The 14048-nt window shown below is 37.2% G+C and overlaps 1 protein-coding gene across 6 annotated transcripts in view; it reads left to right on the forward strand.

Annotated features, from left to right (window-relative positions):
• LOC103043892 (DNA (cytosine-5)-methyltransferase 3A) overlaps positions 1 to 14048 on the forward strand; it is a 116796-nt gene that overhangs the window by 81396 nt on the left and 21352 nt on the right. For all 6 annotated transcript variants that reach the window (XM_049466970.1, XM_049466968.1, XM_049466983.1 and 3 more), the window contains 4 exons: positions 6305 to 6559; positions 9100 to 9258; positions 12063 to 12170; positions 13686 to 13842. In XM_049466970.1, the coding sequence (XP_049322927.1) occupies positions 6305 to 6559; positions 9100 to 9258; positions 12063 to 12170; positions 13686 to 13842 (679 nt within the window). The remainder of the gene's footprint in view (positions 1 to 6304; positions 6560 to 9099; positions 9259 to 12062; positions 12171 to 13685; positions 13843 to 14048) is intronic.

A 14048-nucleotide genomic window follows, 5' to 3' on the forward strand; every position in this document is an offset into this window, starting at 1 on the left:
CTACAACAGCAGAAAACCACATCAGATTCCAATTCTGCCAGACAAAAAAGAAATATGAGGCTACCATGAGCACAGGATCACCAAATCTGGACAGTTGCAGACTGGAAAGTACTAAATTTGTGTAATATTAATATCCTTCAATTAAAAATTGTGAAAGAAATGTCTTTGAAAGCTGATTAAGTATTCAAATAAAAAAAAAACAATACAGTCAGACACCCATATTGCAAATTATGTAATATTATGCTATTATTATATTGATATATTAACTATAAGACAGTGTGTGTTCAGTATGAGTGTGTATAAAGAGTGAGAGTAAAGGAAAGTGTGAGAGAAAAAGTAAGCTATTTGTTACTTCAGTGAGAAGGTTTGTGTTGTGTGGCAGTCTGTGTCTGTGTGTGTGTGTGTGTGTGTGTGTGTGTGTGGGGTCAGGGTCACATCTTCACTGACCCCTCTAACAGGACGAGGGTTCTGGCCGATTAGACACACTGGGGTTAGTCATTTAGAAAGTTCAAAGGTCAAACGTTCACCTTCCTGTCAGAGTGCAAACTGGAGAGGAGTCAACAGGGGTCAGAGCTGTCTGGGCCAATCAGAACTTAGCATTCAGACTCTTAACCAATCAGAAACGAGATGATTAGGGACTATTTAAAAAAAGATTTAAAATCTAATTAAAAAAAATTGTGAATTAGTCTTATCTCTATATATATTATTATCTATCTGTATCTTGTCTTTCTCTTCTTTTCTCCTTTTTTTGTAAATATCTCTTTTTACCTTTCTATCATTCTATCTTTCTTCTTTCTTTCTCTCTCTCTCTCTCTCTCTCTCTTTTACTGTCTCTCTTCTATCTATTTTTCAGTTTTCTGCCATACGCACACACACATGCATGCACTTGTGTGTGCAAACACACACACACTCACACACACACACATATGCATGGCATGGCCTCCTCATTTGTCCCGTGTTGGTGGTGTGTGTGTGTGTGTATGTGAGTGTGTGTCCACAGATGACAGTAAACACCTGTACACTCAGGCTACATTTCCACTGTAGCTGAAAAATCAATATTTACCCTAGTGAGGCTTTCAGAGGGAGAGATTTAAAAGCCCCCTTTACACACACACACACACACACACACACTCTCTATACACTCTCTCTCTTTCTATATGTGTATCTTTCTCCATCTCTCATTTACACTCACTGTATGCTGAGGCTATTGTTTTACAAAAAAAAATAATTCTGCGGTTGAACGTGCTGCAACTCCTGGCACTGTCCCAACAGAAGTGTGTTTTGAATTAGCTAAAAGCCTCTGTCAGTCCAGCAGCGCATGGCTTTGTTGCTCTGAGTGTGTGTGTGTGTGTGTGTGTGTGTGTGTGTGTGTGTGTGTGTGTGAACTCACTGAACTGGGCTCTGTTGTGTCCTGTTTATTTGTCTTTCTTTTTTGGAGAGAGCAGCATTACTGCATTACTGGTCTGCCAGACCATAGATGTTACAAAGACATATGGAAGTAAATAATTGACAGTAATAACAATAGCAATGTAATAATAACAGTAATACTGTCATATTAACAATAATAATATAATTATAATCTCAACATCAACCCGCACACAGTAGTGCTATTTATGAATAGTTGTAAATCTCTTCTTGTTTAATGGTCCAATTATTTTTGCTCTTTTTTTTACAATTTTTTTTTCAAGAATTCAAATAGAAGGAAGCTAACTGAGGTGCTAAAATCACAATCCTAGCCCATTACCCTACATGCCACGGATTAGCCTAATTAGTTGTTTATTGTTTAGAGCTATAAGACTAATATATCTAACAAGTGTTGGATGCTTGAGTTATACTTTATTTTCTTACTTAAGTAGAAATTTTGGTTATCTATTCTTTGCTGGAGTAATTATTATTTTTCAGACATTTTTTCTTTTCTACGCCTTACATTTTCACACAATTATCTGAACTTTCTACTCCTTACATTTTAAAAATAGCCTAATTACTCCTATTTTATTTCAGTTCGTTTTTATTCCGGCTTTTCATTGTTAAAAAAAAAACCCTATCCAGATAAATCTCTCCATCCAGATAGAGTAAATTTGATTGTGTTTGGATGTAAAGAAGTATAAACATATAGCATTCCGACACCCTATTGTTTTATACACGGTTTATCCATCCAACCTGCACACGTCCCGCCCCTCACACTCCAGCAGAAGTATGTAGTCTAGTATGAAGATGATCCGTGCAGAGACTTAAAGCCCCACTAGGTAGGATTTCCTTGATTTTTGATATTTTTAAAGAAGTACAATTACTGCTTGAGGAATAGCGGTGCTCTTGTGTCTGTGGCAGAGCTCCTCTGAGCTCAAACCTGACCGAGGCGGCCGCGACCAACGCTCGCGAGAACTGCGACCTGCTTTCCGACCTTTAGTTTTAACAGTTCTACAAAGACTACTGGTTCATTTTTTACAAACTAACATACAGACACTCTGGCAGAAGCTGGAAAGAGACCGAATATGTCTGTGAAAGCCAGTAAGAGAAACGAGAAAGAGAATCTAATCCGCCTAAAACATTTATTACACTCTGCAACTGTAGGGGGAGCACACGAGCAAAAAAATCAAAAATCCTACCTAGTGGAGCTTTAAGAGAACTCAAGCTCTCAAAATATCCCAACTAAGCTTCTTTAATATATTTACATTCTACTAAAATACATTCATTTTCAATGAGCATATATGCAGCTGAAACAAGAAGCCTAGTGCATCCCAAATTTATCAACATTAACATTTTTATACAACATATACAATCATTATAGTGTTCTTGTGTGTGTGTAATGAGCAGGAGTGTACATGCGTTTAATGCAAGCGGCTCATCTGCATTGCTAAGATAGTAATGAACATCTGACTGTTGCTAACTGTTGTCTAGGTACATACATTTCAGTCAGTGGTGCATTTGTGTTTTTTGCTTCCAAGATAGCAATACACCAGAAATTTACTTTACTTACACCTTACTTTAAGACCACCACCACACACGTCAGCATAGATATATTTGTAAGCTTTGTCGCTACTTTAATGGCATACGTGCGAGGCGTGAAAATAGACTGTTGGCAGGATGTAAGATTAGTGAGAATCATGCTGTCTTGCGCATGGTATAAGATAGGTCCCTATCAGTTTATTATTTTTTGTGTTTTTCATGATTGGATCATTTCAGTTTGCAAATGAATAACAAAATGTAAACATATTCAGGACGCATTGCAGGCAAAATGGATTTATTTCTCAAATCTGTTGATCTGTTGATGTGTTGCATTCAATCAGATTGCATTTGCTGTTGTTTTGGTCGGAATCCGATTACAGATTGAGGAGGTTTTTGTATGGGGAGTTATCCGATCCGATTTATCTGTATAAATCCGATTGTGTTAGCATTTTAAACCACCTCAAAAATATCCATGAATAGTTAAGCACACAAGTAATACTATTCTAAATATAAATTTGTCTGTGACTGTATGTGTGTGTGTGTGTGTGTGTGTGTTCAGTACTGTGCAAAAGTTTTAGGGAGCTAAGCAAATGACACTAATCCATTTATCTCAGCAATATGAGTGTTTTTACCTGAAAAAAGCGCCACATATGATTTAAACAGATGCAAATAATTATTCATACAGTAAAACATAACGAGGAATTCTCATTTTTAACTAAGTATGTTATATCCTGTGAGCTGAAGCCAAACTGTAGACATTCCAGATTTCTTCTGGATGCTCCTCAGCCCGTATGTGTATTTTATGTTCAGTTCTGTAAGCAGCTCACCTGATTTACCAAATTTACCAATTTACCAAACCAGGTGTTGATATGATGAGAACTAGAAATCACTCTATTAAACTCAGATGAGGAGGAGAGATTAGGAGATGTTTTAAGGAAAACAGGGCTGTAAAAGTTCTGTTTTTTGTAAAATTGCTTTTTGTATTTATTGTAACACTGGAATTTTACTGAGCTAATAAACACTTGCTTCACAGAGAAAACACTTATTCTAGATAATTGATTAAAGCTGCCAGGATTACAGAGTATATACATATTTTTTTTTGCGTTGAAATTGGTCTTTGCATTTTCTGACAGAGCCATTATGGAAATGCATGAGCCATCTATTGTGCCACCATTGTGAAAACAACCAGCATTCCTTAAAAACGCTCACAATCTTCAAGAGCCACACTGTTGCCATGACTCAGTAGTACAGCTGTAAAAGTGACCGTGTGTTTTTTCTTTGGAAATTAATACCAACAATTTTCCACTGATTAAATTAAATATCTGATTCAATACAGGGTGCAACAACAAGAGTTCTGTGTCAGTATCACTCACAAATCTTTCCCAACTGTTTATAAATCATATTTTTAAGCCAAATTCAGTTTGGATATGAAGCGAATGTTGATACATTGGTGTAAAGAGCCACTGCATGACACATTTTTAATTTTTTTGTTTTAACACAAAGACAGCAGGACTCAAGACTCAGTTCACCAAAAGATTCTTTCTTAACAAGTATATAGAGTGTTAAGTGTGATGCACGCTCAACCATTTAAGAATAGTCTTTGAATTGTAGTATATGTATTTGTAGTTTTAAGAAATCTCACCCTACCCATTACTAGAAGTGAGGTCACATGGACATCTGGATATCTGATCAGTATTAAACTGACCAATGGTTGTTCTGGGAGCTTAGTTTAGATATCAGATGCTCTGTGTAGGTGTGGGTGTAGCGTCTGAGGCATTTCACTACAGACTGATATATCATTAGTAGCACACTCCTCAATATGCTTCATACAGTTGTACAGTGGTGTTTGAAGGTTTGTGAACCCTTTAGAATTGTCTATATTTATGCATAATTAACAAAATGTGTGCTTAGGATCGTTGTCTTGCTGCATGATTCACCATCTCCTGAGATTCAATTCATGAACATGTTCTGACATTTTCCTTTAGAATTCTCTGATATAATTTAAACCAAAGGTTCTATTTGGTCTCATCTATCCACAAAACTTTTCTCCAATAGCTTTGTGGCTTGTCCACGTAAACTTTAACGAACTGCTGACGAGCAGCAGTGTTCTTTTTGGAGAGCAGTGGCTTACTCCTTGCAACCCTGCCATACACAACATTGTTGTTCAGTGTTCTTCTGATGGTGGATTCATAAACTTTAACATTAGCCAATGTGAGAGAGGCCTTCAGTTGCTTAGAAGTTACTCTGTAGTTCCTTTGTGGTCTCACAGTCTATTACATGCCTTGCTCTAGGAGTAATCTTAGTTGATTGATCACTCCAGGGTAGGATAACAATGGTCTTGAATTTCCTTCATTTGTACTTAGTCTGTCTGAGTGTGGATTGGTGGAGTTCAAACTCTTTAGAGATGATTTTGTAACCATTTGCAGCCTGATGAACTCTTTACTGAGGTCCTCAGAAATCTCCTTTGTTCATGTCATGATACACTTCCACAAACACATATTGTGAAAAGCAGACTTCGATAGATCCCTGTTCTTTTAATAAAACGTCTTAAAATGTCTTCAATTAAAATCTGGGTTATTAAGGTCTTAAATTGTCTTAAATTTGCTGTAGGTCTTTTTAAAGCCGAAGGGAAAGCACATATTAACATTAGCGGCAAGTGAGCTAACGTTACCAGCAAGAAAACTAAGGTTAGCGGAGCGCTAGCTAACATTAGCTAACGTTACCAGAGCAAGAACTAATGTTAGCAGAGAGCTAGCTAATGTTACCGGAGGGAGAACTAATGTTAGCGGAGAGCTAGTTAACATTAGCAGCAAGTTAGCTAACATTACCATGGAGAGAGATAAGGTTAGCGGAAAGCTAGCTAAAATTAGTGGGAAAAGAACTAAGGTTACCAAAGAAATTATGACTACATTTTTGGGTCTTATATTATACTTATTAAGGTCTTAAAAATGTCTCAGAAAGCATTGAATTTGACTTTAAAAATGGTGCAATGACCCTGTAAAACAGGCTCTGCCCACGCACACCTGATTGCCAGTCAAACACTGACTGTAATTTCACCTTCAAACTTTTGCCAGTCACAAATATAACACTGGATCATTTTTCTTAATAAATAAATGTAATATGTTTGTTTTATTTGTTTAACTGGATTCTCTTTATCTAATCTAATCATGTTTTGGGTCATACTTATGTAGAAATGAAAAAAAAAAATCCAAAGGGTTTACAATTTTCAAGCACCGCTGTATGTGGTTGGAAAATAGTGCCAGGAGCGGGTTTCTGTTTGTACTGTGTGTGTGTGTGTGTGACTGTGTAAGTACGTGTGTGTATGTTTAACTCATCTGCATCCATCTCTTATCTTCAGGAAGAGCAGAAGGCCCCCCCGGTGGAGCCGGTGACGAGCAGCAACAGCATGGCTGACCAGCCGGGAGAAGACGCTCAGAAGGAAGAGCAGCCTGCCATCAGTGTCCCGCCCACTCCAACACCACAGACTCCGCCCCCTCAGCAGCAGCACACAGACCCAGCATCTCCCACAGTCGCCACGACGCCTGACCCCGCCCCTGTCACCTGCAGCAACAAAAGCCTGCGCAGGTCTTGTGAGATGGAGCAGGAGTATGAGGTAAACAAGGACCTGTATTGACCCAGATCGCCAGCCATTGATCAAGCTACACATGTTTGGTGCCTGAAATTTACTTTAAATCAAATTATCAAATCAAATTCTTTTATATAGTAGCTTATTTTTACAGCTCTGGAAGAAAAAATAAGACCATGGTTATTCTACCAAATATTGATTTCTGAACTCTTAAAACTTTATGAATATTATCTTTTTTTTTGTTGCATTATTTGAGGTCTGAAAGCTCTGCATCTTTTTTTGTTATTTCAGCCATTTCTCATTTTTCTCATTTATACCTATAAATATCAAAATCAGAGAAAATTATTCAAAAACTAAAGTGGTACCTTCTTTTTTTCCAGAGCTGTATAAGCAGCTTTATGGAAATCTGGTAGCAGAGCAAAGAATCAAACTAAACATAAAACATGAAGCTCTAGTGAGCTACAGTTAAAAATGAAAAACGTCCTCAGAGCTGGAAGAAGAAACCTTTGGAGGAACCTTGAATGACAGGGTGTACCCATCCTCCTCTGGTCAGACGACTTCATATTATTGATTAAAGTCACTATACAGCACAAAACTTTATTGATTTTTAAAAGAGCATAATTGCATTATTATTATTATAGAATATTGCATTTAAATTAGTTAGGGGTTGGTGATATGGCCCTAAAACAATATATCACAATTTGTCACAGTATTTTTGCTATAACAATATTTTAGTAATATAAACTGAACATTGGAAAATGTTGTATTACTTTCAAAATTTTAAATACCTGCAACAAAATAAATGTTTAGAGACAAAAACAACAAAACAAACTTTGTATATTTCATAAACAACATATTCTACCAAGAGTCTGGTTTTGTATAAAATAATGTAACACAATAAATAAATGAATAACAAAAAAATAAATAAGTAACAAACAATGCAAGGTAACAAAATACTGAAGTGCAGAATAGTTAATGCATGCATCTAAAATGCAAACATGAACACTTATACAAAAAATATCCTTCACAGTAAATAATAGCCTCCTTACATGACAGAGTTCTGCTATGATCATGATATGTAGGCCTGTCACAATTATTACATTATTGATTTATTGTACAATATATGGACACATCCTCAGGGCCTTTTCCAGGCTTTTGGAGGCCCCCAAGCAAAATAGATACAGCATTTGTACAAGGTCTCTTATTACATTCTTGTTTTTCTTTTCTTGCTCTATTTTTTCCATCTACTTTCTGTCCTGGCTTTCTAATGCATAACTCTTTACACCACTTCATGATGGCTGAAGGATCATAATTTGCTGGCTGCAGGAATTACGAACCAGGCTGTTTACTGTCAGTAACTTGAGGGGGTTTCTGATAACAGTGTTGTTGTACTTTTGCTGCATTGACCGTCACAGAATTTAAGGGAGTAATCACAAAGTTTGTCGTTGCATTCGATTTATAACCAGTCAAAACCCAATCCAGCTCAGGGCCCTAGGCAGTTGATTGGTTTGCTTGCATTGTTGCAAAGGGCCTGTACATGTGTACAAAGTGTGAATATTCTTAATTATCAGAACTTTATTACTCTTTAAAATAGAAAATATCCAGTTCTATCATTAAGAGAGCACTTCAGTTTCTGAATCAGTTTCTCTGATTTTGCTATTTATATGTTTGAGTAAAATAAACATTGTTGTTTTATTCCATAAACGACAGACATTTCTCCCAAATTCCAAATAAAAAGATTGTCATTTAGAGCATTTATTTGCAGAAAATTAAGTTTTAAGAGTTCAGAAATCAATATTTGTCACAGTTTTCATGCATCTCGGCATGTTTTCCTCCACCAGTCTTGCACACTGCTTTTGGATAACTTTATGCCACTCCTGGTGCAAAAATTCAAGCAGTTCAGCTTGGTTTGATGGCTTGTGATCATCCATCTTCCTCTTGATTATATTATATATACAGAGGTTTTCAGTTTTGTAAAATTAAAGAAACTCTGTATATGAGCTGTATATTATTATGCTTATTACACCATAATTATTGCATTGCATAAAATGCCTTAAAATGACAATAATACTATTTATCACAATAATGTTTGGGACGACATATATTGCTCAAAAAAGTTGTTATTGTAACAGGACTAGTAATAAAGGCAGTTAAAGGTAATTAAATAGTAATACTAATAATAATAATAATAATAATAATAATAATAATAATAATAATAATAATAATAGCAGCAATAGCAGTAATTAGAAAGTTACTAGATAAAATCAATTTAAATTTTAATATACTGAGTAGTGAAAGGTGGGCAACTAATACAAGGCATGAGCTGGACGGTGTGCAGTTGTTCTGTGGCTGAATGTAGCTAAAGAATCAAAGTACACCTATATCTCAACAATTAGTAATGGGGAAGTGTTCAGTAATCTCTAACGTCTGTTTTGATACTGTATGATTCACTGAGGTCTATAAATATGGACTAAAAGATACATAATTGTAACAGCAACTAAATTGAAGCCTTGGCTTTGTCTGTCTGTTTCGTGTTGTGCTGTATTGTGATTGTGTGTGTGTGTTAGGATGGTCGTGGGTTTGGAATCGGTGTACTGGTGTGGGGGAAGCTGCGGGGGTTCTCCTGGTGGCCCGGCCGTATCGTATCCTGGTGGATAACAGGGCGCAGTCGAGCAGCAGAAGGGACTCGCTGGGTGATGTGGTTTGGAGATGGGAAATTCTCTGTGGTGAGTGAACCATACATTCAGGTCCCCAGTATTAAAATACACATTATTTTAACAGTGTATTATAATTCCAGTATATAAAATAATGATGAGATTTTAACACTCTCTGTGTAAATATATTGTAATAGTGTTAATTTAACTCTATTTAATATATTTAATATGTGTGCCAGAGAGTGAATGCTAAATTTTTAACCTTCAACAAAATTCAGTCTTTTTATGATGTGAACATTTTAAAGCCGTTGTACCTTAAAATTACAGCTTTAAATTAAACTGACTTATAATAGAGAGGGTAAAGTCTTTTTCATTCCCACTTGAAATTTTGTAAGCTGCATAATAGAATTATATTATTAAACAATATCGAACCAAACAAAAAAACAAGCCATTCAACAGTGTTGAGTAATTTTCTCTGTTTACAGTGTATCACAAATGTGAGTACACCCTTCACATTTCTGCAGATATTTAAGTATATCTTTTCATGGGACAACACTGACAAAATGACACTTTGACACAATGAAAAGTAGTCTGTGTGCAGCTTATATAACATATGTAAATTTATTCTTCCCTCAAAATAACTCAATATACAGCCATTAAAGTATAAACCACCGGCCACAAAAGTGAGTACACCCCTAAGAGACTACACTTCTAAATGTCCAAATTAAGCACTGCTTATCATTTTCCCTCCACAATGTCATGTGACTCGTTAGTGTTAGGTTTTAGGTGTCCAGACTGAGCTGCAGCACAGTGGCCAAAATCATCCAGCCTTTTAAAAGGTTGCACACCTTGCACAATGTTCCTGAAGTCCTTGGACCTGAGCAAGGCACTCTACAATGCTCATTGTTATCTTACACCCCACAAATTGTCTATTTTCAAACCATTAATATAGCAACAAAGCTTACGAATATATCTATACCGATGGGCATGTTTTTCTAGAAGTAAGGTGTGTTCATGTAAATTCAGGGCGTATTGCTATCTTGGCAGTAGAAATCACTTGGTGCACCACTTACAGAAAACAACCTAGATATATATCAAGAGTCATTGAAATCATGGCAGCGCAGGCACGCTGCGTTTGCTCAAAACACGCACACCCACTCGATACACTCACATAAGGACATGCAGCAGTGCACAAAACCAACTTTTACATCATCCATAAATATAATACTAAATAAAAAAGTAACATTGCTGTTCCTATAAATTAGTTGCTGGCTCTTAAAGGGAATGGCAAGTAAAATGCTAAATGGTTTATTTCATGTTACACCCAAAGCACACACATGATTATTTAAGAGGATTAGCACATGTCTTTTACACATTTCAAGCGGCACTTGTGTACTTTTCCTGTCGTTACAATAGCAAAGACACACTGACACACCCTAAGTCAAGCTGCGTAGTGCAGGGTTGACGGCACGACTACAGATCTCTAAAATAGGGCCCCTTGCCTTGTCTATGCATTGTTTGATAACTTTAGTCTTTTTTACAGCAATGGTGAATTCAGGCATTTTAAGTAGTAATACATATGGTATAGGGCTGCACGATATATCTTTTAAGCATCGTCATAGCCACATCGCAGAACGTGTGATGTCACCTAAGGCAATATAGTCAAATGCGTCATGTTGCAATGTTTCGACTCTCGACACAAGAAGTAAATACACAGCGTTGTAATGTTCTGAGTGAACAGCGCTGTCTCTGTGTCTGTGTGAGTGACAGGCTGCTGCTGCCTGAGAAGCGCTAGGGGGAGGGGAGTGGGAGAGGGAAGGGGAGAGGGTGTGAATATGAGGTAACTGCATGGCTTCCACATGATTGGGCACATGCTTGTAAACACAGCAGCAGACAGCCTGTCAAAAGCTGTGCACCACAGTCCGGCACAGTTTTGCGCAGTTATTTCCAGTTAGGTCTGAAATCACACTTTTAATCCCACAAAAACGCTCTTATTTACATGTTAAAAGGCCATTTAATTGGACCAATTATTGTTGTTTTGCTGATTTTCTTGGGTTTTGAGTGAATGGCTGACTCTAAAGCGCTGACTCAGCTCTCGGTCGGTCCGAATCTCTTGAGGCGAGACAACATGCCATTGGGGGGGGAGCAGGTGAAGTCACAGGTCCTGCATTGTTTAATATTGCGATATAAATCATCAGAAATGAAACACTGCAATGTCAGTTTTTTTCCAATATGGTGCAGCCCTAATATGCTGGTGTCCTAACCTTTTACTTATCAAAAAATTGTGTTTCTATTAATTGCATTATATTAATGATTTTAAAATAATTAAAAAAAGTTATTGTAGTTTTATGTGCTGAATTATACCATTATATATCTTAATATTGTTTAAAATTAATACCAATATTGTTCCATAAAGATCAGATGTCTGTATGTTTATATATGTTAAAAATGTATGATTTTTTTTCTTTCACATGACTGTATAGTTAAAGAGGGGTCTCCCCAGGTGCTCTATTGCCAGAAATGCAACAACTGACTAAATGTCAGCCTGTTATCTGTGAGATTATCACAGATTCTTATGAAACCCAAGTCATCTCTATCAGCTGATATAATCTTCCAGCTTGTAATGAATACAGTACAGAATGAGGAATGTACGTGTGTGTGTGTGTGTGTGTGTGTGGCACTTTACAGAGTGAGATAACTGCAATGGAGATTAAACCTGACTCTCAAAAGCCTGCAATTAAAAGGCACTTATCTCTTACATCTACAAACGAGAAGTGTCTGCCAGGCTGCATATAAGGAAAGGTCTTGATCAAAACTGAATACCGGTAGCATTCCTTTCTAATCTCTTCTGCATTCCTCTCCTCTCCTCTCTTCAGGTGTGTGTAGAGAAACTGTTGCCTTTGAGTTCATTTTCTACTGCCTTTCATCAGCCTACCTACAGCAAACAGCCCATGTACAGAAGAGCTATCTTCGAGGTGCTTCAAGTGAGTCTTTCAGAAGAACACACACAGACACACACAAACAAGACTGACTGTGGCCCCGTAACCTACATAGTGTAAACTACTTAAAACTAGATTTACTTTTTATTTGACACGGATACGCTGGAATTATATAATCCAAACAATCAAGTTTGGAAGTCCCTGGATGTCTATATATGTACAGTACAATTTAAAAGTATGGACCCAACTTAAATTTTGTTGTGTTTCTTTATAAAAAAAAAATTGCATTGTCGATTAATACTAAATTAATCCAATTTATGAAGAAAAACATATGGAATTACTTAGTAAACAAAAAAGAGGTGTAAAAAAAAAACAGAATAGGTTTCATATTTTACATTCTTCATTTTCTCAGTCAGCCTTATCAGGTAGAGTCACCTGGAAAGGCTTTCAGTTAACAGCTGTGCTGAACTCATCAAGAGTTAATTACTTGGATTTCTTGCCTCTTAATATGTTTGAGAGCATCAGTTGTGTTGTGAAAAGGTGTGTGGATATGTCCCGCTGCTACAATTGGATCAGACACAGCAATGCTGCTGGAGTTTTTAAACACTTTGTCCACTTACTGTTATTTACTTTTGATATCTTAAGTTCTCCCCCCCCCCCAAACCTGAGCATATATTTGGCATTATGGTACAGTTATAACTCAATGGTTGTTAGGGCCCCACTGGTGGCCAAGTAGCCTCACTGTCACTTATTAGGAAAGGGTAGGTTCCCGCATTTTTCGCACTATAAGACACACTTAAAATCCTTTAATTTTCCCATTAGCTGCTAAACGCTATTTTCCTGTTCAGAGGTGAGTATTATCAGCCTGTAGCCTGCTGCTAATCCCGGCTAGTACTGCTGGAGCAGCATTAGCATTAGGCTCTAAGCGCAGCGCTTGCTCTTACGTCATTCAGAGGTGAATACATTGGACTGTAGTCTTTACCACGTTAAAACAAGCTACGTAGGACAAACTGCTAGCTTATTTTGCCCTGGCTTACCGGAACACTCTGGGTTCCTCAGTGTAGTGCTATCAGACGGCATTAGCCGCAAACCGCTAGCCGCTAATGCTTATGCTTCAGCCTGAGTGCTGGAGAAATTTAGGAATCTAAGTTTACTGTAAATAATTATAAGCACTTTACTCACCCTAATAAACAGTTTTCAGGTGAGAAATTTGTATAGATTTATGTCCAGCACTTGTTTTACTTGTTTGCTTGTAATGTTTTTTAATTACAGTTTTCTTTACTTAACTTAATTACCCCCCACCACCACCCAGCGGTGAGACCTGCTTAATTAGAATTTACTTATAGTGTCTCTTAAAATGCGCCTTATAATCAGGTGTGCCTTATGTTTAAAAATAGACCAGAAAATATACGTTTATTGATAGTGTGCCTTATAATACGGCGCGCCTTACAGTGCGAAAAATACGTTATATAGATTCCATCTAAACTAATAAAGTCCTGTATTTGTTTTTCTGCAAACTTATGTGTGTGTGTGTGTTAATTCTCATACGTGTGCTTGCAGACAGCCAGTACGCGGGCAGGTAAGCTGTTCCCGGTGTGCGTGTCCAATGATGACTCTGACTCGAGGAAGAATATAGAGCTGCTGACCCGTGAGATGATCGAGTGGGCCAGTGCAGGATTCCTTCCCACCGGTGCAAAGGGCCTGGAACCCCCACCAGGTTACTCCTTTAACATGTTATACTGTGTTCCGTGTATCTGTACAGCAGTGCTTGCCAGATTTCCACAAACACCTTTAAAGCAGTCTAATAAGCTCATTTTAAGTGCAGTGATTTAATTGTTCACATAGACAGCATGTAAAATCACTATAGAACCGAATCAAACAATAGACTAGGAAATGTTGGAGCAGCTGTGCACAAGCCTGAAG

This window comes from Astyanax mexicanus, chromosome 1 (assembly GCF_023375975.1).
Source record: "Astyanax mexicanus isolate ESR-SI-001 chromosome 1, AstMex3_surface, whole genome shotgun sequence".
In the NCBI taxonomy this organism is placed as follows: Eukaryota; Metazoa; Chordata; class Actinopteri; order Characiformes; family Acestrorhamphidae; genus Astyanax; species Astyanax mexicanus.